Source organism: Peromyscus maniculatus, chromosome 1, assembly GCF_049852395.1.
Source record: "Peromyscus maniculatus bairdii isolate BWxNUB_F1_BW_parent chromosome 1, HU_Pman_BW_mat_3.1, whole genome shotgun sequence".
In the NCBI taxonomy this organism is placed as follows: Eukaryota; Metazoa; Chordata; class Mammalia; order Rodentia; family Cricetidae; genus Peromyscus; species Peromyscus maniculatus.
The window spans coordinates 158,730,300-158,754,683 of NC_134852.1; the positions used below are offsets into that span (position 1 = coordinate 158,730,300).

At 47.3% G+C, this 24,384-nt stretch overlaps 1 protein-coding gene across 2 annotated transcripts; it reads right to left on the minus strand.

The window, feature by feature from the left end:
* Positions 1–3,781: 3,781 nt before the first annotated feature.
* Positions 3,782–23,642, minus strand: LOC102918790 (solute carrier family 22 member 20). Of its 2 annotated transcripts, none has more exons than XM_006980666.4 (10): positions 23,225–23,641; positions 23,038–23,141; positions 22,207–22,361; positions 20,246–20,414; positions 14,026–14,149; positions 12,001–12,116; positions 6,678–6,892; positions 5,482–5,590; positions 5,164–5,370; positions 3,782–4,634 (listed from the first exon to the last, which is right to left on the minus strand). In XM_006980666.4, exons 1-10 carry the CDS (start codon positions 23,597–23,599, stop codon positions 4,538–4,540), a joined length of 1,671 nt encoding a protein of 556 aa, XP_006980728.2. In that variant the 5' UTR covers positions 23,600–23,641; the 3' UTR covers positions 3,782–4,537. The 2 variants fall into 2 exon arrangements, 1 of the variants encoding a protein (XP_006980728.2); XR_006069018.2 differs by having other exon boundaries at positions 4,504–4,634; positions 5,164–5,366; positions 23,225–23,642.
* Between the last annotated feature and the right edge of the window lie 742 nt (positions 23,643–24,384).

Consider the following 24,384-nt stretch of genomic DNA (forward strand, 5'->3'; position numbering starts at 1 on the left):
CAAGTCTCTCAAAATGTTGAACCATCTCTGTAGCCCCCAAAGTAGTGTTCCATTTTGTTTGGAGACAGGGTTCCTCTGTGCAACCCTGGCTGTCCTGAACTCACTCTGTCGACCAGGCTGGCCTCGAACTCAGAGATCTCCCTGCCCCTACCTCCTGAGTGCTGGGACTAAAGTTGTGCACCACCATACCTGGTGAAAGTAGTGTGTTGTTTTTGTTTTGTTTGGTTTGGTTTGGTTTTTTGAGACAGGGTTCTCTTGTATAGCTTAGGCTGTCCTGGAACTAAGTCTGTAGACTATGCTGGCCTTGAATTCACAGACTCTGCCTGCGTCTGCTTCCTGGGTGCTGATGATATGGGACAAAAGAAAAGCAAAATTAAGAGATTATTCTATTGCCACTAATCTCATAATTCTTTGGTTTTATTTTGACTCTTTAAAACGTTTCCTTTTTTTTTTTTTTTTTTTTTTTTTTGAGATGGGGTTTCTCTATGTTGTTTTGATGCTTGTCCTGGATCTTGCTCTGTAGACCAGGCTGGTCTTGAACTCACAGAGCTCTGCCTGGCTCTGCCTCCTGAGTGCTGGGATTAAAGGTGTGTGCCACCACTGCCTGGCTAAAACTTTTCTTAAGGTTTAAATATTATCTCAAAATTTATAAAATTAATATATATCTATTTAAACTTTTTGTCATGATATTAATGGTCATGTAGAGTACTAACTAATTCTAGAAAAAGGCTTCATCTAGCTTTCTGTACATGAGTTTGGGTTTGAGTCTCTATCAGGTAACCAGGAATTACGTTTTTGTACTCTGGATATGCATAACAAATTATGGACCTTTAACCTCTTTAGGATTTGCTTCATAAGACATTTAAAATGTTTCAGTTTTCTGCAGTGAACCATGGTCATGTCTAACAGTGACCTTTGAAGTCTCCAGAAGGAGGATGGGGCCCCACAACCACGATTCCTCCTGCATTGCTGTAATGCCACTCAGCTGGCAAACACCACCCAAAGATCGGCTTTGGACGACAAACTGCTCAGGACAATTTCAGGGTGGCTGACTGAGATGGTCCAGCCTCACAGACTACTCCAGCCAGGACTTGAGACAATCCCTGCACTTTCCCATTACAGAGACTGGGCAACACATGATACAGCTAGCTCTCCCAGGACTTGAATATTATCCAAACTTTTTTTCAGGGTCCCCTAAAGATGCTGTTGCCTCCAGACAGCAGGAAGTAATTTTAAGAACACAACACCCACATTCCCAAGAGGTGGGTGGTTTTTGGTTGTTCAGTGGGTAATGGATGTTTGTCATCATTTAGAGGGGTTGGTAAATTGTCATTGGTCATGGTCAGGACAAAAGCTGAACAAAGGAGATTAGATTCAGGGATCTTGTTCTGAAAAGGAAAAGAGGGATATAGGAATGATAGGATAAAGGGTAGTTTATTGAATCTACTTTTAAACCAAAAAAGCAACTACTAGTCTTAAATATTTTACATTGATATGGATTTTTGTATATTGATACAAATTTGAGGTTATTTTTGTAATACTGTATATACGTTTCTACTTTTGTTTAAGATATTTTTGTGTGTTGATTCAAATTTAAGGTTATTTGTTAGAACTTACTATACTTATGTTATATTGTTTGGAGTCAGAGGGTGGAGCTAGCCACTAGTTAGCCATAGAGGTCTGGAGGTCTGTACAGAGAGGAGAAGAGTGGAGTTATCAGCTGGACACAGAGGGAACAGGAGATGAACATGCCATGCTAATAAAAGTGCCACCATGTTACCCACAAAGAGGGTAAATAAGGAATATGGGTTAACTTAAAATGTAAGAGCTGCTGAGCGGTGGTGGCGCATGCCTTTAATCCCAGCACTCGGGAGGCAGAGCCATGTGGCTCTTTGTGAGTTTGAGGCCAGCCTGGGCTACAGAGCAAGTTCCAGGAAAGGCGCAAAGCTACACAGAGAAACCCTGTCTCGAAAAAAAAAAAAAAATGTAATTAGTAATAAGCCTGAGCTATTGTCCAAGCATTTACAATTAATATAAGCCTCTGTGTGATTATATGGGACTGGGAATGTCAGTTTACATGCTGGAATTGAAGGCCCATGCCACCACTGCCAGGCAAAAGTAGTGTTTCTTAAGGCAACCCCCAATGGCAGAAACCAAAACAAAACAAGGAAGGAAGGAGGGAAGGAGGAAAGAAGGAAGGAAGGCAAGTCATCCCTTTGTGGCACTCCCTCTGAGGTAGACCTGAGGTGAGAGGTAGGGAGGGTTGGAACTCGAGGGAGTGGTGCAGCCGCTGAGGTCACCAAGCATGCACTCTGCGTGCCTCCCAGTCATCTTTACTCCCTGGGGAGCAGTCTCCTGCTGGGCCACTCCCAGTCCTACACACTCACTCGGGTTGAGGCCATTGTGACCGCTCAGGAATTGATAGATGACCTGTCAGCTCCAACCCCTTCTAGTGGGCTCCCCTCCAATTCTTCATTTCAACTCGACCCAGGAGGCATCTGCGGCGTGGCTGTCGAGCTGGCCCTCCCTGTACCCTACTGGAATGTTCCCTGCTGCGGGAGCTAATTCCAGCGCCTCTTTTCTCGTCTTAGCTCAGCAACATTTTCCCAGTGTCATCTGGCCTGGCCTCCAGGGCCTCTTCTTCCTCACCTTCATCCCCACTGGGATTGCATACTTCTCACATTTGGACTGGTATATTCCCACCAGAACACTTCCTGTCCTGTCCTGACGCCTGACGCCTGCCAGACTCTCAGCAGATGCATATCGACTGAGGAAGCTGAGGGCCAGGGGAACTGCCTGAGGGTCCCCTCGCTGGTGGAGAGTCTCCCCAGGCTGGACACAGATTTGCACCCCTGCATTCCTATTGGGTTTGAGTCCTCTCTGATCGTGGGTAGGTCATCTGACCAACACACTTCAGTTCATCAGGTGAGTATGAAATTGAGGTTAAGGGCTGCTGGCAGACCTCAGAGTACCCACAAAAATAAGACAAACTGACCAGTCAAAAATAAAGAAAGCTACACGAACGTCTCCATCAAAACAAAATAAAACCCCAGTTCTGCTGTGAGTGTAACAAAAGAACAATAACATGAGCATGTCAAACAGCTCAAAAAATGTTTGGGGGTTGGAGAGATGGCTCAGAGGTTAAAAGCAAAGGCTGCTCTTCCAGAGGACCTGAGTTCAGTTCCCAGCAACCACATGGTGGCTCACAACCATCTGTAATAAGATCTGGTGCTCTCTTCTGGCATGCAGGCAGAACATTGTATACATAGTAAATAAATAAATAAATCTTTAAAAAATGTTTATCCTGAGCCAGGCATGGTGGTTCACATCTGTAAGGAACACAACTTAAAAACCATTTTGTGCAACTCAAAAGCCATTGTATGCCAGGCAGTGGTGGTGCACGCCTTTAATCCCAGCACTCGGGAGGCAGAGGCAGGCAGATTTCTGAGTTCAGGTCAGCCTGGTCTACAGAGTGAGTTCCCAGATAGCCAGAGCTGTTATGAAGCAGATCTGGTCAGTGTGGAGCCAGCAGGCTTGGAAAAGTCCCTGAACCAGAGTGTGCCACAAGGGTCTTACGAGTTCCTAGCCATGGAACCGGGGAGGGAATCGTGTTTGTTGGTCTAGCTTGCTGACCCCTGGAGGATTTGTTGTGCAGTCATGGGTCAGACTGTCTGGGCAGGACAGTCTCTTGAAGTCATATCCTCCATGTCTGGATGATTGCCATATTCTCAGAGATACAAAATCTTTAGAAATACAATAAAAATTTAAAATACAGCCAGGTGAGGTGGCACATACCTTTAATCCCAGCATTTGGGAAGCAGAGGCATGGCAGATCTCTGTGAGTCCAAGGTCAGCCTGATCTACATAGCAAATTTCAGGTCAAGGTTATGGGAATATGTCCAAAGTCTGGACTGTATGCAGACCCGGGGTCAGAGAGAAGCTGTGAATGGCAGGGACATTCCCTGCGCCTTTTATGACTTTTGGGAAACTGGACCAGATCCCATTTCTGCAAAGTGTTATTGCCTTGAAAGCAAACAACAGGCGAATGCATTCCTGACTCTGCCTCACTGCTTGCTCATCAGCTGTTCCACTAACTACAAGGCCCTGTAGGCATGAAGACCCCCCCCCCCCCCCCGGCCCCCTGTGAAGACAATGCCCATCCCTCCACCACACCACCAGGAAAAACGAGCTTTTCTTCCATAATGTCATGCTTCCTAAAGGAGTGAGTTCTGGAATTTTTTTTTGGGGGGGGGCGGGTGTGTCAAGAAAACTGACCAGGGAAACCATAGAGTGTCGATGTCACTGTGACCCTGCAAAGACCCGGCATCACAGGTGGACCTGGAAAGTGGTGCTTTTATTGCAGCAGACAGTGTGCTTTCCTTTGGTCCCTGCAGGTTGCTTCTGCTTTCTGCTTGGGCTTGGGTGTGGCTCTGCAGGAAAGTCTGTGAAGTCCTCCGGCTCTGTGTGGAGTTCTGCACCAGGGTCCCCTGGGGGACTTGGGCACTCTCTCTCACTCCCTGCACAGGCTCTTGGGAGCTCAGATGGTTTCTTTGAGGGCAGAAGCCCCCGGCTGCTGAAGAGAAATTTCTTCACTCTTACGTTCTGCGTCTCTTTTGGATTGGCTGTCTTTGACTCTGCTCAAAGGCAAACAGAAACTTCTGTCATCTTCCTGTTTCAGTCGTTTCCTGACTTACCCACTCTTAACAGATTTCATTTTTGGAAAAATCTCAATGTTCAAACCATGTTTTTCAATTTTTGTTTTGCTTGTTTGAAACAGGGTCTCATTAGGTATCTGTAGATGACCTGGAACTCACTCTGTAGACCAGGCTGGCTTTGAACTCACAGAGGTGCATCTGTCTCTGCCTCCTGAGTGCTGGGATTAATGGTGTGTGTTATCACACCTGGTTTGTGTGATCCTGGGGTTTCCTGTGTTCCAGGCAAGCACTCGACCACCATGCTGCCTCCTGAGCCCCTCCGACCTCCCCATTCTGTCTCTGTCCTGTTTCTTCATTGTTGGGCCTGTTCTGGTTGAGAGGAAGCCGTCGTAGAGGGAGGCAGAAGTGGGTTTTTATGCACAGCCAGGGAAGATCCTCTGACTTCCAGATAGCTCTGGTTAACTGTAGCCATTTGGCCCCACAGTCCACTGTGCCAAAAGACACTCACCTTCTCTCCATGGCAGCAATGGTTTCCACCAGGGGCACATTTCGGGTCTCAGTCAAGAAGCAGGCGACAGCCATTCCAGCCAAGACTGAAGTGGCACCAAAGGACACAGGCGGAAGGATGGGGCTGATCTCACCAAGTGTGGTGACCAGGGGTGCCGCCAAGCCTCCCAGGCGGGCGTTGACAGAGGCAAAGCCCATTCCCATCTGCCTGTGGGAAGTGCAGATCTATCAGAGCTGGGTCTGGGCCCTCAAAGAGTCAGACCCTGTGGGTGCCAGGGAGGAGAGTGGAGCCCTGCCTGGGCGCCCTGCTCACACCCACCTGATCTCTGTGGGATAGAGTTCTCCGGTGAACAGGTACACGCAGATGAAGGAGCTGGCCAGGCAGCCTTTGCCCAGCGCCGCTTGCACTGTCCGCAGGGTCTGCAGATCTAGAGAGGAAAGGGGGGGTGGTGGAGTTGTGGGGAGCAGAGGCTGCAGTAAGGCTGTGATGGAAGGCGGGGGCCCTTTGGATTGGGAGGACCAGAGGATAAAGCTTGGGGCAAAGGCGGAGGTAAGAAAGCCACGAGCATGCGCCTTTAATGCCAGTCCCTGGGAGGCAGAGGTGGACAGATCTCTGTTTGAGGTCAGCCTGGTCTACAAAGAGGTTCCAGGCCAGCCAGGACCACATAGTAAGACCCTGTCTCAGAGAAAGAGACAGAGGGAGGGAGAGGCAGAGAGAGGGAGGAGAGAGAGAGAGAGAGAGAGAGAGAGAGAGAGAAAGGAGAGAGAGAAAGGAGAGAGAGATGTGTCCAGGAGATTCACAGAACCAGAGAAGGGTGAAACCACCACTTCATTTCATTCCTGTGTGGGATTCAGAAGTCCCAATTTGCACCTATCTGACATCTACCTCCTCACTTATTTGCGTCTGTCACCGTGGTCTGCTGTGGAGACAAGGTTTGGAGTCGGGCTTTGGTTCAAACCTTAGCTCAGACCCAGGTAGGTGACTTAGCCACAGTGACCTCCTGTCTCCGAGCCTCTCTGTCCCGCAGTAAGGAAACACAAGCGCACTTTGCACTGTTACAAGGTGGGCATATGTCACTGGTGCAGAGCGTTTGGTGCTCACTGAGCATTTCCTACCATGTCATTACCATGCTCGTCCTGCTGCTTTTATAAATTGCAAACCCTGACTCAAATATCCCGCATTAGATGCTCAAAGAAATTGTGGTAGATGGGTGTTAGCTGGAGTGCACCCTGAGATCGTGTGGGGAGAGTCCTTGAATCATCCACACCCAAACCAGCTCTGCGTCAATTATACCAGTTCCTCTTTGGCATGGTGGCTTAAGTTTCCTTTTCATTCCTTTTGAGACAGGGTCTCACTTTGTAGTCCAGGCTGGCTTAGAACTGACGGTCCTCCTGCCTCAGCCTTCCAAGGGCTAGAATAATAATAGATGTACCGCTGGTCAAGCTCCAGGGATGCTCCCATCGCTTCTGGAATCCACCTCTGTGTGGCTCCCATAGGGCACCAAAGATACTCACCCTCAGGCACAAACATGTTGGCGATGACCATGAGCCCAGCTAAGATGAGGAAGGAGGCCACCGTGGCCCGTCGTCCCACGTAAATCATGGTGGTAGTGGCGACCAGCATGGCTGGGATGTCGATGATCCCAAACAGAGCCTGTACCAGGTAGATGCTGAGCCCGAACTTCTGCAGGTCCATGGCCAGGCCGTAGTAAGCCACAGAGTTAGAGAACCTGGGGAAGGCAGCAGAGTGGCCCACTATTCTGGGGCTTGGGGCAAGGGATACAGCATGTGTGGCCTGGGGACCTTCCCCTTGGGGAGTTCAAATCCTCTGACCTCCAGCAGCATCTTCTGGTCCCCTAAACCTCTGACTTTGGAGCACTTTCTCACTACATCTCTTTCTCACCACCCGCTCCCCTGAGCTCAGGCTCTGAGCTCTGGGGCAAGTTCGGTTTTCAGTGTCAGGACAACTTCAGTGCTGGAATTAAAACTGTGCTGAAGAATAGAAATAGAAGACAGACATAAATTAAAGAACACATGAACCATAGTTCATGCCAGTCTGTGCCTATGGTCCCAACACTTGGAAGGCTGAGGAAGGAAGCTCACAAGACCAAGGCCAGCCTGGGCTACATAGTGAGACTGTCTCAAAAGTTTACATTTATTTATTTTTGTGTGTGACTGTGTATGTGTGCATATGTATTCCTGCGTGTAGGTGCACTCATGCGTGTGCACACAAGCATGTGGAGGCCAGATGTTGACAACAGGTGTCTTCCTCAATCACTCTCCATGTTGTCTTCACTTTATTAATTAATTTTTGTTATAGTCTGTGCACCTGTGCCCATGTGGAGGCCAGAGGATAGCTTTAGGGGAGTCGGTCCTTTCCTTCTACCTCGGGTTCCAGGGATGGAACTCAGGTTGTTGGGGGTCACGGGACAGTGCTTTTACCCGCTAGGCCATCATTTAGTACTGCCACCTTATTTCCTGAGACAGGAGTCCGTGCTCGATGGAGGCCTCTCCCCTTCTCCCTCTGACAGGGTCTGACATCATAGCTCCTGCTGCTCTGGAACTCACTATTTAGCCCAAGCTGGCTTAAGTATCACAGCCGTCCTCCTGCCTGGGCCTCCCAAGTTTTGGATTGTAGGCAAGAGTCAAGCACCCAGTTGTGTTCTGTTTCTGGATCGAGCATGAAAATCTGTCGAGCTGAGCCGTGTACACTTTTGTGTGTGTTTTCAATGCGAGGTAAGGGTGGCACACACCTGTAATGCTAGCACTGAAGAGGCCAGAACAGCAAAAGCCAACCTGGGCTACAAAGTGAAACCCTGTCTTTAACCAAAACACCAAGGAAGGCACAAACGGTGACTGGATGGGCATAAATCTAATGCAGCCCTCCTTATTCCTGGCCTGGGTTTACACACACCCTTTCCAAGTTATCCAAACACCAATATTAGGTGGGGTCGTGAAAGGATTTTGCATGTGTAATGAAGGTCTTATGTCAGTTGACTTGAAGATAGATGGGGGTGGGTGAGGGAAGCTGATCCAATCACATGGGTCCTTTAAACCTGGGCCAATAGGTCAAAGACAGGGTGCTAGAGATTCAGAGCCTAGGAAACTTTTTTTTTTTTTTTCCAGTTTTATGAGATAGGGTTTCCCAGGCTGGACTTGAACTTGATATTTTTCAGAGGCTAACTTTGAACCCCTGATTCTTCTGGTTCCACTTTCCCACATGCTGAGGCTACAGGTGTGTGGCACTTCACCAAGCAATCTGATGTGACAGTCTCCACTAAAATGGAGACTGTCACCTGGCCAGGAATGATGTAGGAGGTCTCTGGGAACTGAGAGTGGCCAGCGGAGGTTCACCCTACAGCTGCCGAGAGCAGAACCCTGCCAGATGAATCTTCCCCAAAGGCTCGGCCAAGGCGCTGAGCCAGACAGATTCCTTCCACTCAGCCTTTTTAGAGCTGTGCAGGGACCCAGCTGCCTCAGCCGGGACTTCAGCCTGCAGGGTGGAGACGCTTCATGGGTAAAACCTGATCACAGTGGCCTTTGACAAAGCCGAAGAACAAACAGGAAAAAGCCATCATGTTCATAGTCCTGAGGGCATGTTGTTGGCACAGCTAACAGGGGAGATAAGGGAAAGCTTTGCTCTTCAAATGGTCTTCCCAGAGAGACTGGACCATGACCGACCTGGAGCACCATCCAGATGGGACTGGAATTGGCAATGTTCTAGAAAAACTTGGTGTTTGAGAATTGGCTACCAAGAACAGAAGATGCCAAGGGACAGACTTAGTCCAGGATTGGCAGGCTTCAGGTTACTATGGACTTGCAGATGGAAACATGTCTTGGTGCCCAGGGGCAGGAGGAAGGGTTTTTTTTTATGCTAAGCTATGCCAAGATGGATCAGGGCCAATTGGGATGTACTTGGACGGTCTCTAAAAAACCATTTACATATCAAATGTCAGTTAAGAAGCAGGCCTTGGTTAGTGCTTGGCACTAAATGCGTGGCTGACTACCCAGTCAAGTTTGTTTACCCTACTAAATTTGGATACATGCTGGAGGACAGGGAGGGTGGCTGCAAATATGGGTCACATTCAAGATGGCTGCAGTCATGTCAAGCTGGATCCCAGCAGCACAGGGAGAATGGACCAGATAAATATCTTCCGCGATTCCTTCCTGCCTGCCATCCCTGTACCTGGCAAAGCTCTCATATTCCTTCCTTCATTCACTCATTATTCTGCGGCTTATCAAATATTTACTGCAAATCCACCATATTTGCCATGGCTTTGCTTAATGATGAAAGGTATTTCAGATATGATTTTTAAAAAGTTATTTAAAAAAACAAGTAGCAGAACAGAGTATTAACCCATTTTTATAGGAACACGTGTGTATGTGTGTGTGTGTGTGTGTATTGTCCTTGGGGTCAATCTCCAGGGAAGGTCGAGAGTGAGGGCGCAGTTAATTTTTTTTTTTTTTTTAAGATAGGGTCTTACTATATAGCCCTGGCTTGCCTGGCACTCCCTGTGTAGACCAGGCTAGCCTTTTTAAAGATAGAGTCTTACTATGTGGCCCTGGCTTGCCTGGCACTCCCTGTGTAGACCAGGCTAACCCTTTTTAAAGATAGGGTCTTACTATATGGCCCTGGCTTGCCTGGGACTCCCTGTGTAGACCAGGCTAGCCTTGAAATCGCAGCTTCCGCCTGCCTCTGATTGCAGCATTGGGATCAAAGGCGTGCACCCCACACGCGCAGCTGAGAACATTGACTTACGTAATTCACTCTTGATCTTCACAACAGCACTCTGTGAAGGGTGGTGGTGTTCTAAAAGTCACTGACTGATGGGGAGGCTGAGGAACCCGAGGTTAACATGTTCAGGCTCAGACAGCAAACGGTGGTGCTGAGATCAAAACTCAAGCCATCCGTTCCTCAGTCTTTCTCTTTTGGACATTGAGTATGCATTGCCTTTGTAGTTTGTAAATTTCCACGACAGGAAACAACAGGGCTTGGAGACATTTGTGCAAGCTGACTAGTTCTCCCTTTCCATCTTCCCAGTCCTCAGGGACCCCAGGAGTCCCCGCCTCCACCCTAGCTGAGCCTAGAGGGCCTCTCTCCACACTCCAGAAATAGTAAAATTGGACCCAGATGCGGCCTGGTTAGGCTCCAGGCCTTGAGGGGAGCCTTGAAATGGCCGAGATTTTCTGTATAAACTGAAATTGCACAAGCCAGGAGCTTCAAGGGGGTCGAGATGGTTGGAGAATCCTACAGCAAGACCCAAGGCCCCACCCCTGCCTGAGCCGTGGATTGCAGCCTCTAAACAAAAATGGGTCATTGCCAATTCTTTCTAGAAGGATCCAAAAGAGGTCTTTCAACCTCTGAGTTTGGAGTTGGTGGTTTGTGTCTTTCCAGCAGGAAAAAGAAGGGGAAGAAATGGCTGGATCCCAGAAGGCAGGCTCGGCTGGGGGTTGGGGTTGTTACAGCACACCTCAGTGAGGTATTGGGGTCACCACGGCTCTCTTGCTGCCCAGAGCCAGCTCATCAAAGCTCTCTCCACCTCCAGAGTGGGAGACACCCCTGCATTCCCAGAGCCCAGGGGACACTCCCCTCAAATCAGGTAACAGATGTCAGGGGTCACAAATACTGAAGCAAACCCCCTCAAATCAGGTAACAGATGTCAGGGGTCACAAATACTGAAGCAAACCCCCTCAAATCAGGTAACAGATGTCAGGGGTCACAAATACTGAGGCCCTTTGCATGCTTTGACTTTGAGACTCAAAAGACCACACTTCAACAGGAACATTTGAGGGAGTTTTTTTTTTTTTTTTTGGTTTTTGGAGACAGGGTTTCTCTGCGTAGCTTTGCGCCTTTCCTGGAGCTCACTTGGTAGCCCAGGCTGGCCTCGAACTCACAGAGATCCGCCTGGCTCTGCCTCCCGAGTGCTGGGATTAAAGGCATGCGCCACCACCGCCCGGCTTTTTTTTTTTTTTTTTTGAGACAGGGTTTCTTTGTGCAGCAGTCCTTGGCCATCCTGGAACTCCCTTTGTAGACCAAGCTGGCCTTGAACTCACAGAAATCCACCTGCCTTTGCCTCCCAAGTGCTGGGATTAAAGGTGTCCGTCATCACCACCCGGCAAAAAAAAAAAAAAAAAAAAAAAAAAAAAAAAGCCACACATTTTTACATGAGTGTTTTTTTTGCTGGCATATATGCTTGTACACTGCATGTGTGTCTGATCGGCAGATCCCCTGGAATTGGATTTACAGATGGTTTTGAGTTACCATGTAGGTGTTGGCAATTGAACCAGGGTCCTCTGCAAGAGGAGCAAGTACTCTAAACTACTGGGCCATCTCTCCAGCCCGGAGGGTGAACTTTTTTATTACGAGTGTGTGTGTGTGTGTGTGTGTGTGTGTGTGTGTGTGTGTGTGTGTGTGTGTGTCCTTTGCCTATGTATGTCCATGCCAATGTGCACAAATACAGTGACCAAGGGACATTGGGTGTCCTCCTCTATCTTTTGATGCCTTGTTCCCTTAAACCTGAACCTGAAGTTCAGTTTGGCTAGGCTGACCGCTCACAAGTTCTCAGGATCTGCTCGTATTCAGTGTTCCAGGCACACGAGGCCATGCTCAGCTTTTTACACAGGTACGGGGGCTTTGAACTCAGGCACTCATAGAGCAAGTGCTCTTAGTCACCGAGCCATCTCCCCAGCCCTAAGGCCCCGATGTGTGACAGGAGATTGCATTCACACACTCACTTGCTCATTGTACGAGGACTGTTTCAGGACAAAGTTTGCCAATGACAGCAGAAAGTGTGTCCCCATCTCAGGACAAAGTCTTGGGTATGAGCCCATCACCTACCAGACAACCATGAGACAGCATGTGACCTTTCTGATGGCCGGGGTTCGGAAGAGGTCCAAGATGGAGTTGGAGGTACGGACACTTGCAAACTCACTCTGGATGTAGGAGCTCACCACCTGTGTGAGCAATGTCTGGTCAGGGGCACTGAGTCCTCTGGCACCCCATTTCCCTGCTGGGGGCACCTTATCCTCCTCTTCACTGAGGAACTGGTGGCCCTTAGAGACTGTATGATTTTGAGATGGGGAGGCTGCAATATGCACCCAGACAATCCTGAGGTTCTGTGGCATTAGACATATACTCACTTAATTCCTGGTAACTTCATGGTAGTGTCAGGCAGTGGTTAAAAGCAACTGGCTGGAGTTAGCTGTTTGAGCGCTGAGTTAGATGTGCAAGGCCTAGCTCCGGTCTCCAGTACAACGCTACCAAGTGCTCACAGGCAAATTCCCGGGCCTGTCCGAACCTCAGCGTCCGCTTCTTTCTCTTTGTTACAGTTTTTGTTGCATTTACTTATTTTGTGTGTGAGCACATAGGAGCTACAGCGTGTGTGTGTGTGTGTGTGTGCACATAAGTGCTACAGTGTGTGTGTGTGTGTGTGTGTGTGTGTGTGTGAGCACATAGGAGCTACAGCGTGTGTGTGTGTGTGTGTGTGCACATAAGTGCTACAGTGTGTGTGTGTGTGTGTGTGTGCACATAAGTGCTACAGTGTGTGTGTGTGTGTGTGCACACATAGGTGCTACCGTGTGTGTGTGTGTGTGTGTGTGTGTGTGTGTGTGAGCACATAGGAGCTACAGCATGTGTGTGTGTGTGCACATAAGTGCTACAGTGTGTGTGTGTGTGTGTGTGTGTGTGTGTGTGTGTGTGCACATAGGAGCTACAGCGTGTGTGTGTGTGTGTGTGCACATAAGTGCTACAGTGTGTGTGTGTGTGTGTGTGTGTGTGTGAGCACATAGGAGCTACAGCATGTGTGTGTGTGTGTGTGTGTGTGTGTGTGAGCACATAGGAGCTACAGCGTGTGTGTGTGTGTGTGTGTGTGTGTGTGTGTGAGCACATAGGTGCTACAGCGTGTGTGTGTGTGTGTGTGTGTGTGTGTGCACATAGGTGCTACCGTGTGTGTGTGTGTGTGTGTGTGTGTGTGTGTGTGTGTATGTGTGAGCACATAGGTGCTACAGCGTGTGTTTTGTGGGGGGAGGGTTTCAGAGGACAGCTTTTAGAGTCAGCTCTCTCCTTCCTGAGCATGGGTCCTGAGAACTGGATTCAGATCACCAGGCTCAGCAGCAAGGACTTAACCCACTGAACCACCTCACTCGCCCAGTCTGCTTTTTGTCTTCTTCTTCTTTCTTTCTCCTCCTCATGTGTGTACGAGTGTGTTCGTGTGTGTGTGTGTGTGTGTGTGTGTGTGTGTGTGTGTGTGTACTCACATGTGAAAGGAATGTGAAGGCAAATGTTGACTATCACTTCTTGTATGTGTTTTGTGTGTGTATTTCTTTTCTTTTCCTTTTTTTTCCACCTGAGACAGGGTTTCACTGTGTATCCCTGGCTGTCCTGGAACTCACTTTGTAGGCAAGGGTAGTTTTGAACTCAGGGATCTGCCTGCCTCTGCCTCCTAAGTACTGGGACTAAGGGTGAGTATCACCATGCCCAGCTATGTGTGTATTTCTTAAAAATTTCTTTTTGAAGTTCAAAGTTGTCACTGAAGCTGCTAGGCTGACTGGCAAGTGAGTCCCTGGGGTCCACCTCTCTCTATTCTTCAGTTTTGGGTATACCACCACACCTGGCTTTTTTTCTCCCTGAGCATGCTGGGGATTCAACTGGGTTTCTCATGCTTGTACAACAAATACTTTGTCCACTAAGCCACCTCCCCAGCCCCCATACTCAACACATCACACTCTGCCCCCCTGAGCGTCTCCACCCTCTGCCCTAGGACGACAGGCAGGGAAGTCCTGGGCAGCTGACGTGTCCCAGTGTAACCAGAGCTGTTAGTACCACAGAAACCTACCCCAGCCTTCCAGCCACACATCTGCTCACCTCTGTAGTCAGTCGTTCCCCTTCCTCCTTCCTGCCATTTATCATGGCCACCTTCCGAAGGTTCTCCACAGCTTGCTGGGACTTGCCATGAAGGAGGAGCCATCGGGATGACTCTGGAAGCCACCTGGGACACAGAAAGATCATTCCCACCCACAGTCCTGACACACCCTCATTACCTTCTATCAGCCCTAAGGGCAGGGGGCATGGTCCCCTGTGTCCCGGCCAGGACGTGCCATCGATAGCCCTCTGTTATCTGTTTTGTTTTGTTTTTGAGACAGGTTCACCCTAGATAGACCAAGTTGGCCTCAAACTCTGGTCCTTCAGGCTCTGCCGCCAGAGTGTTGGAAAAACAGGTGTGCACCACCACACCCAATACAATACTCTCCCCCTCCCCCCTTTTTTGTTTGTTTTTATTTTTGTGTTTTTTTTTTTTTTTTTTTTTTTTTTGAGACAGGGTTTCTCTGTGTAGTTTTGGTGCCTGTCCTGGATCTCGCTCTGTAGACCAGGCTGGCCTGGAACTCACAGAGATCTGCCTGGCTCTGCCTCCCGGATCAAAGGCATGACCCACCGCTGCCCAGCTCTTTTTTTTTTTTAATTCCACTATGTGGGTGGGTTCTAGAAATTAAACTCTGGTTGTTAAACTTGAAGTCAAGTGTCTTTACCTGCTGAGCTATCTTGCCAAACTATTTTCCTGTTTTGTGTATCTATCTATCTATCTATCTATCTATCTATCTATCTATCTATCATCTGTCTGTCTGTCTGTCTCTGTCTATCTATCTATCTATCTATCTATCTATCTATCTATCTATCTATCTATCATCTGTCTATCTGTCTCTGTCTGTCTGTCTATCTGTCTATCTATCTATCTATTTCTTTTTCTTTTTTTAGACAGGGTTTCTCTGTGTAGCTTTGGAGCCTTTCCTGGAACTCACTCTATAGTCCAGGCTGGCCTTGAAGTCACGGAGATCCACCTGCCTCTGTCTCCCTAGTGCTGGGATTAAAAGCATGGGCCACTACCGCCCGGCTATTTATTTATTTAAGCATATACAGAGAATCACTGAAGAGTCCTTCAAAACTAAGACACACTTGGTATTATTGACTCTGGTTCTTACTCTAGCTGTGTGGCCTTGAAAAAATCATGGTCCCTCTCTGGGCTGCCTTCTTACAAAACTCAGTTCCCTTCTTACAAAACACCATAGGGGAATCAATTCCAAGATGGCGGAGACAAGCAGACGCAGGTAGGCCTGTGGCAGCGGCCCGCAGAGGTAGACGAGTCCGGCGGCAGCGGCCGACAGGGACATTCAGTCCCGGCGGCAGCTGGCGGAGACATTCAGGCCCAGCGGTGATCCACAGAGGTGGACAGGCCCTGCGGTGGAGATAAGCAGACTGAGGTGGACGGGCCCAGCAGAGGCGGCCGATAGAGACATTCAGGCCCGGCGGCGGTCCACAGAAGTAGACGGGCCACGCGGCAGAGACAGGCAGACGCAGGTCGGCGACTCGCGGAGGTGGAAGGGCCCCGTGGCAGCGGCCGACAGGGACATACAGGCCCGCGGTGGCAACCAGCAGAGACATACAGGCCCGGTGGCAGTTCGCAGAGGTGGATGGGCCCGGCAGCAGTGACAGACGGAGGTAGGTAGGCCCGCAGTGGCAGCCGGCAGAGACATACAGGCCCGTTGGCCGCCCGCAGAGGCAGACAGACTCAGCGGCAGCTGACAGGGCCATACAGGCCTGGCAGAGGAGACAAGCGGACACAAGTGGGCCTGTGGCAGCGGGCCACAGGGGTGGACAGGCCCGGTGATGGAGAGGGGCGGACACAGCTTGGAACGGGGAAGCCCCTAGCCCCAACACCTGGGGAAGAGGCTATCTCCGTGGGTCAGAACCAGGGCGAGTCTGGGCACTCCGTCTGGGGACAACCCAGGGCCCAACTGCTGATCCTGTGAAACCCAACAACTTGAAGGTGTTGGTGAGACTACCCTGCTCAGCTGAAACCCATCTGGGAGAGGATTCAGATGCCTACAGTTTGAAGTCTGAAGAAACAAGATCAGCTGAGGAGTTGACAAATGAACAAAACGTGACCTGGGAACACAGAAGAAGGCACTACCCAGCCACTAAACCAGATCACCAGAATCATAAGTATATAATTCACCGACTGAAATCAGCTGTCCCTGAAGAAACAGCCCAATAGCACCAATTTAACCAAGAACCCCTACTAAACCAAGACTAAAAATTAGAACAAGAGAGTCACTCTCAGACACAGACACCACCTGCACCGCACAGAGGAAAAGATGAGTAGACGCCAGTGCAAAAATACAGGCAACAACATAAAGACCTATATGGCAACATCAGAACCTAGTGATTCTACACCTGCAAGACCTAAACATACCATGACAGAAGAAACAGAAGAGATCAACCCTAAAAATGACTTTAAGAAGATGATAGAGGCCCTTAAAGAAGAAATAAAACATTCCCTCAATGAGGAAATAAAAACTTTCCTTAAAGAGGAAATGAAAAACTACCTTAAAGAGGAAATAAAAACTTTCCTTAAAGAGGAAATGAAAAACTCTCTTAAAGAGGAAATAAAAACTTCCCTTAAAGAGGAAATAAAAAACTCCCTTAAAGAAATGGAAGAAAAAATGAACAAAAAATGGGAAGAAATCAAATCAAGCCAAGAAAAAGCAATTAAACAGATGAAAGAAACATTCCAAGATCTGAAAAATGAATTTGAGACAATAAAGAAAACACATGCTGAGGGAATGCTGGAAATAGAAATCCTGACAAAACGAACAGGAACTACAGAAACAAGCATAACCAACCGATTGCAAGAGATGGAACAGAGAATTTCTGACACTGAAGACATGATAGAGAAAATAGATTCATCAGTTAAAGGAAACACTAAAGACAAAAAAGTTCTAACACAAAACATCCAGGAAATTTGGGACATCATGAAAAGACCAAACCTAAGAATAATAGGGATAGAAGAAGGAGAAGAATACCAACTCAAAGGCACAGAAAATATATTCAACAAAATCATAGAAGAAAACTTTCCTAACCTAAAGAAAGAAATACCTATGAAGATACAAGAAGCTTACAGAACACCGAATAGGCTGGATCCAAAAAAAAAGTCCTCTCGCCACATAATAATCAAAACACTAAACACACAGAACAAAGAAAAAATATTAAGAGCTGCAAAGGAAAAAGACCAAGTAACATATAAAGGTAAACCCATCAGAATAACACCAGACTACTCAATAGAGACTATGAAAGCTAGAAGATCATGGACAAGTCTCATGCAGACACTAAGAGACCATGGATGCCAACCCAGACTATTATACCCAGCAAAACTCTTAATCACCATAGGCGGAGTAAACAAAATATTCCAGGATAAAACCAGATTTAATCAATACCTGTCTACAAACCCAGCCCTACAGAAAGCACTAGAAGGGAAAATTCAACCCAAAGAAGCTAAACACATCCATGAAAAATCAAGCAATAGATAATCCCACACCAACATACACCACAGAAGAAACAAGCTGGTGTAGCTATCCTAATATCTAGAGAAAAAGGATGTTTCAAAAGAGAAGAAGTCTTGTGGCAATGCTCAGTGGTCCAGGTAACTACCAGAACTTGGAAAAGTTGGTTGAACTTGGGATTGACTGGGAGGCCAAAGATTTAAAAAGCAGAAGATTCTCTCAAGATACAAGTTGTGTGATAATAGTGTGTTTTGTGTGTGTGAATGAGAATTTGTAAATGTTGAATTCTAGGCTTCGACAATCATTGTCAGTGCAGATTAAGCTGCAAGTATTTATGTTCTAAAACTTAAAGCTAGTTACGTCTTTCTAACAACTAGTTTTAATGTTTATGAGCATATTTTACCTACATTACCTTATCAGGATGTTGAGAAAGATGCATCACAAGCACAGGCTGGAGGCTGGGGGCTAGATGGTTTTGAGGAAGAGGTCTTGGTGGACTCTTTCATAGAGCAAAGGGAAGCAATGCCTTCTGGGAAATGAGCTAAGTTTTAATCTAGTCTTTAAGATTAGAAGTCAAAAACAAAAATATTAAGGAAAGGAAAACCTAACTGATCTTTGAAGTATTGTTATGTGGAATTGAGTGGGACTTTTGAGGCCTTTCTTCCAGAAAACAAGGACTTGGTTGTCAGGCCTATATTAGGCCTAAACCTTGGTGCCATGTAGTTGTACTTAAATCATTTCAGTGGAAAGTGTCTTAGTGATTGGAACTTCTAGTGCAGTTTGGAGTTCTTCCATTTGAAAAATGTGATATTTGCATGGGATTGTTTGAATCTTGTTTTCTAGTTCCTCCCCATCACCACCCTCATAGTCTGAAGGTAGATTTTTCTCTTGATAAAGAAACAAAAAAGGTGAACATCTTGTTTGTAAATAGGTATCTAGTAACTAGTGGTAAACTTGAAATGGTAGAATTCTTTAAAGCCTAATTCTAGGTAGCCTTAAGAAAATGTATCTTAATTATTTTTGAACCTGTATTCACCTTGTTTTTTTTCAAATATCTTAAGTTATATTTTCTTTTTCAGAGCTGCTTCTTATTTGGGGCTTTTTTTTTTTAAATTAGGCATAATTCATAAAAGGGTATATTGTTTTGATGAGACTTTTTACAACTGTGGCTGGATGTCTTTCTTTAGTCTTCCAAGAAGGGCCATTTTACTTTTTTAGAGTTACTTTTTAAAGTCATGAGGTCAACAACTTGGACTACTATGCATGTAAGTGCTAATGCAAATTAAAGCCCAAGTTGACCTCCAGCAGCAGTTCATTCTATGTTGACAGTGAGAGAACACTTTGCCTGTTAGGATACTGTTACTCGTGGACTGAAATGCTGAAGAAACCCCTCCCCCTATTTTGTTTTTTGCAAAAATCAAGGTATATTCTAGGGTTTCCTGGTTGACCTCAACAGATAAACTGAGATGATAGTCTTAGTTCAGAAATGATCTGAATGTAGATTTACAGTCTACGTGTATAGCTGGCTAAGTGAGATCGCTTTCACAGTTCTGCATGTATCCCATTGGCTCCCCATTAGTCACTGAACTCTTAAAACTGGTATTGTAACATTATCACAATGTTTTGCGCCAATTTTATAAACTTTACAGTGCAATATGTGTTCCTTTTCTGAGGCAAACCAAAGGTATATTTCTCAAGGTTCTGCTGCTAACAGCAGCATTGATGGAGGATTTTTTATACATTTGTAATAGATAGAAATAAACCAGAAAAAAAGAAGAAAAAAAAAGTGGTGGAGGAAAAGGTGAACACTGCAAGAATACTCAAAAGGGCTGAGAGTTGCAAACGCCAAGAATGGCTTTGCATAGTAAATGGAATAGAACAGCTCTGAACTATAGCTAACTTTTCCTGGTTTGGTCTGACAGAATGATTGAATGCTTTTGTACAAAAATCAGAGCCTTAAAAACAAGGATTTGGTGAGATTGTAAAATGGTGTGCCACTTTGGCAAAACAGTTTGGTGGTTGGTCAAAATGCAAAACATTGTTACTCTGTTACTCAACAATTCTACCCTTAGGAATATATCCTCAAACTACTGAAAATGTGCACCTATGAAACATGTACATGAAGGTTTACAGCAGTGTGTTAAAACAACTCAAATAGCTATCAAATACTGGAGAGAAATAAAATGTGGCTTATTCATACAATAGAATATTATTAAGACATAAAAATGAATGAGAAACTGACAGATTAAATGACTTTGGTGAACCTTCATAATTTCATTTGTAGATCTTTCCATTTCTAATTTATAAATACATTTGGGGTTATAAATTATAAATATACTGCCTCCTGTCAACATTGTATACTTCTATTTGATGATTTCTGTGTCAAACATTATATGGAAATGTTTCCAAGTATTTTCTTATTTTCTGTATTAACTGTGAATGAATAGAACAAAATAAATTGCCTGTGATGGAAAAAAAAAAACAAAACAAAACACCATGGGGTTGTTGTGAAGTATAATGAAATTGATATAGGCAAAATCATTTTGTGTGTTCCAGAGCTCCATGCCAAGGCAAGAGGTTTGCCAAAGATTCCCTAAAGCTATTCATAAGTACCTGGGCCCTGTGGCCCTCATGACACCTTCTGTTCTCTGTGTCCAGCACATAGCAGGCCCCACACACTCCGACCTATGTGACGGGGTTCAGTCACACAGATGCACGCCCCCACCCAAGCCCCCCTCTGCTGGACGTACCAAGAATAGAGGAAAAAGACCATGAAAGGAGCAGAGACAGCAAACTGCAACCACCGCCAGGGGCGGATCAGGTAGGCCACACCAGCCAGGATGAGCTGGCCCAAGGTGAAGGAGAAGCCCAGCAAGATGCCCGCCACTGTCCGGCCTCTGGTCGGCATCCACTCGACAACTGTAGAAGACAGGCAGCCAGTTTGAGGGACTCATTCACCACATAGCTGTTTAGCTCATCTGTCCCTTTCTCGTGACTGTGGCAACTTAAAGTCCATGCCAAGATTTACCTAGACAAAACTCTTATATGGCCTACGGCAGGTCATTATAGGACATCAGACTCTACAGTGGCTTCATTGTAAGGTCAAATGTCCTGAGACAGAGTGTGGGGGCTCTCTTGGCATATCCCGTGCGTGTATGTGTGTGTGTGTGTGTGTGTATTCAAGCGTACGTGCCCATGAGCACGCAAACATTTGTGTGGTATAGAGGCTGTTCTAGTACAAGATGGACTGATGGACTTCAGGTACCTGCTCTAAGCCATGGCTGGACACCTGCCCTTCTAGAAGGTGAAGGGTGGGAATGTATTACTGAGGTCCCAATAAATGCTTAGCACCTTCCAATATCCAAATGCTGGACAGAAAGAGAAGAGAAGGGATACTGATCTGTACACCTGGTTCTCCAGGCCCAAGACCTCACTCCCACCCTGAAGTCAAAGGCTCATCTGTCTTTGGACGGCCAAAGGTGGTGGCAGTTTCTGAGCCTGATGAGGCCTTCAGAAGCAAACAGTGTTTTAGGAGCAGCACACAGGTGGCAGCTGTGTCCAGGGTGGGTTCTCTATTGCTTCACAACACCTTCCACCAGGGCCACCTACAGGCTCCGGTTCATCACTTGTCACTGAAGGGTGACACTCCTATTTGTTTAGCACCCATGGGGCTAAGAAATGACCGGCCTTTGCAGCTTAGGCAGCCCACCTTCCCTGAAGTCATACAGTCAACGCTCTCTGCAGTCTCTGGGACCATCTTCTCTCTCTCTCTCTCTCTCTCTCTCTCTCTCTCTCTCTCTCTCTCTCTCTCTCTCTCTCTCTGTCTCTCTCTGTTTTTTTTTTTTTTTTTTTTTTTTGAGACAAGGTTTCTCTGTGTAGCCTTGACTATCCTGGAACTCCCTCTGTAGACCAGGTTGGCTTTGAACTCACAGAGATTTGCTCGTCTCTGCCTTCCAAGTGCTGGGATTAAAGGCATGTACCACCATTGCCCAGCTATTTATTTCTTTGTTATAGACATGGTCGCACCCTCTGTAGTTTTTGGTTAGCCTGGAACCCGCTTTGTAGACCAAGCTGGCCTCAAATGTGTGATACTCTTGCCTCTACCTGCTGAGAGCTGGGATTATATTCATGGCATCCTGCCCTAAAGTTTTGGGGGTTGGATTTCAGATTAGAATAATTTGATTGTATGAGCTCCCCTGACTTACTCATTTACAGACTCATGCAGCTTAGGCAAGCCTCAAATGTGCTATGTAACTGAGGATAACCTTGAACTTCTGATCTTCCTGCTTCCACTTCCCAAGTGCTGGGATTACAAGTGTGAGCTACCCTACCTGGCTCCCTTGGAGATCATCCTATCTCATGGCCCTGTGTCCCAGTCACCCATGTGACCCCACCTAAGCTTGGCACATTGTAGACAATCAGTGGCTATTGAGTAACTCTGAAATGAAATCAATCTGACCCTTGCAGCTCACAGATTAGTAAACTGAAACTCAGATCCAAGAAAGGCCACCAGGGTCCACTGCCACTGCTACCATGGTCACAATCTGTCAACCCAGGTCTTCCAAATCCAGACCCCTGGGTAGGAAGTTTTGAGTTGAGGTTCTGGGTGAGAATTACCACAAAACAAAATTTAAAAAGATGTCCTATGGTGGCTGCAATTCCCCTTTCTCATGACCCCAGCCCCTCTGGGTCCCACTTGGACTGCACTCACCCAGGGAGAGGGAGTTGAGGATGATGCCGGAGAAGGTCATGCCCATCAGGAACCGGCAGACACAGTAGGCGCTGAAGGAGCCAACATATGCTGTGGCAGCCCCCGAAACTGCTAGCTGCAGGTATGACCAGACCAGTGGGGCCTTGCGACCCAACCTGAACCCAAAGAGTAAGGGGTTAGGGAATCCCAAGGTGGCCAGATAACCTCAGGGGAGCAGAACCTGTGCCTGACCCTTCTGCCTTGGTGGAGACACCAAAGCAGTCAAGGGGAAGATGAGATACCAGGAAAAGGCACCCCACTACATACATAGCACATGCTACTGTCAGGACCCCAGTACTGGTGGCCAAGGCTGCCCAGGGATAGAGGGATATGTGTGGAAGAAAATCAGAGACTGAGTGATTTAGTCCAGGTTGGGAAAAGGTAGAGATTTTGAAAAGACCCAGAGGCCCATGCCTGTAATCCCAGCATTGGGAAGTGGAGGCAGAAAGATCAGAAATTCAAAAAATTAAAAGAAAAACACTCACTGGGTGGTGGTAGTGCAGGCCTTTAATCCCAGCACTTAGGAGACAGAAGCAGGAGGATCTCTATGAGTTCAAGGCCAGCCTGGTCTACAGAATGAGTTCCAGGGCTACACAGAGATACCCTGTCTTGAAAAAAAAGAAAGAAAGAAAAACACTCACAGATACATACACAAATGCATTATATTATGCACATACAGACACATACACACAAAAAGAAAAAGGAAGAAAGGAAGAAGGGAAAGAAAAGGAACATAGATGAACAATGCAAGGGCTTTCTCTGGGTGACTAGGATCCCCCCAAAAACACTCACCGGTCTGCTAGGCTACCAAACAAGGCAGCCCCTACCAGCACCCCAGACATGTAGATGGACTGAGCCAGGTCACGGAGGGTACGGGCCTCACACACCAGGTCCCACTGTGAGGGAGAGAGGAATGCTAAGCCTTGTCCTTAGGCAGCAGCCTCCCCCCAGTCCCCCAAACCACCCACCCACCTCTGACCTCCATCACAATGGTGGATGGGAAAATGCTTCGGTCATAGACCCAACCATCCTTGCAGTCCTCGGTGGCCAGTCCGAGCGAGGAGGTGTTAGATTTCAGAAGGGCCCACTGAGGCTCCGTGTAGCGCTGGCACGGCTCAGGGACCCCATGCTGGTTCAGGGGTATGGTGGCCCTCAGCCAGGCCCCTGAGTCATTGGTGGTAGCCTCTGTGTGGTTGGCAGGACGCTGGCAGTAGTGGGGGGGTGCGGCCGCGGTGAAGTTCTGCAGGAAGGTGTGGCAGGCCAGCAGCCCGCAGGGCAGCAGCAGCAAAGCCGTATAGACAAACTGGAAGCGACCCACACCCCCCAGAGCATCCAGCAGGTCTGTGAAGGCCATGGCCAAGGGCCCTACCCGAGGTCCTGGGTGCCTGGGTCTTATGTAAAAAGGCAGGGGAGGGGACCGGGAGGTGGAGGATCAGGCCAGGGGTTAGGACCACACAGGCCCTCTACCTGCAGCTCAGAGGGATCCAGTTACACCTCACAGGAGGCCTAAGCGTCCCCATATCTGCATGCGCCCCTCCTCCAGGCCTCCCTCCATCTGTTACATGGTGTTAGGAAACCTGAGGGTTGGGAACTAGGGAGATGGCTGAGTCAGTGAAATGCTTGCTTACTACAACCATAAAGCCCTGCATTTAAACTCAGAACCCACTTAAAAAAGATGGCCATGGTATCATACACTTGTTTGTTTGTCTTTTCTTTCCTTTCTCTCTCTCTCTCTCTCTCTCTCTCTCTCTCTCTCTCTCTCTCTCTCTTTCTTTCTTTTGTTTGTTTTTCGATTAAGGGTTTCTCTGTGTAGACCAGACTGGCCTCTAACTCACAGAGATCTGCCTGGCTCTACCTCCCAAGTGCTGGGATTAAAGGCGTGCACCACCACTGCCTGGCTTGATTTTGTTTTTCAAGACAGGCTTTCTCCGTGTAGACCAGGCTGGCCTGGAATTCAGAGATCCACCTGCCTCTGTCTCCCAAGTGCTGGCATTAAAGGGTATGTACCTGGCTCTTGAATTTAATATTTTTTTAAATAAAAAATAAACCAAACACAAGAAAATAAAACCAAACAAATCCAAATAGGGCAACCAAGAAGCAGCTTCATGGCACAGCCTCGGCTTGGGGTCAGGATGCAAT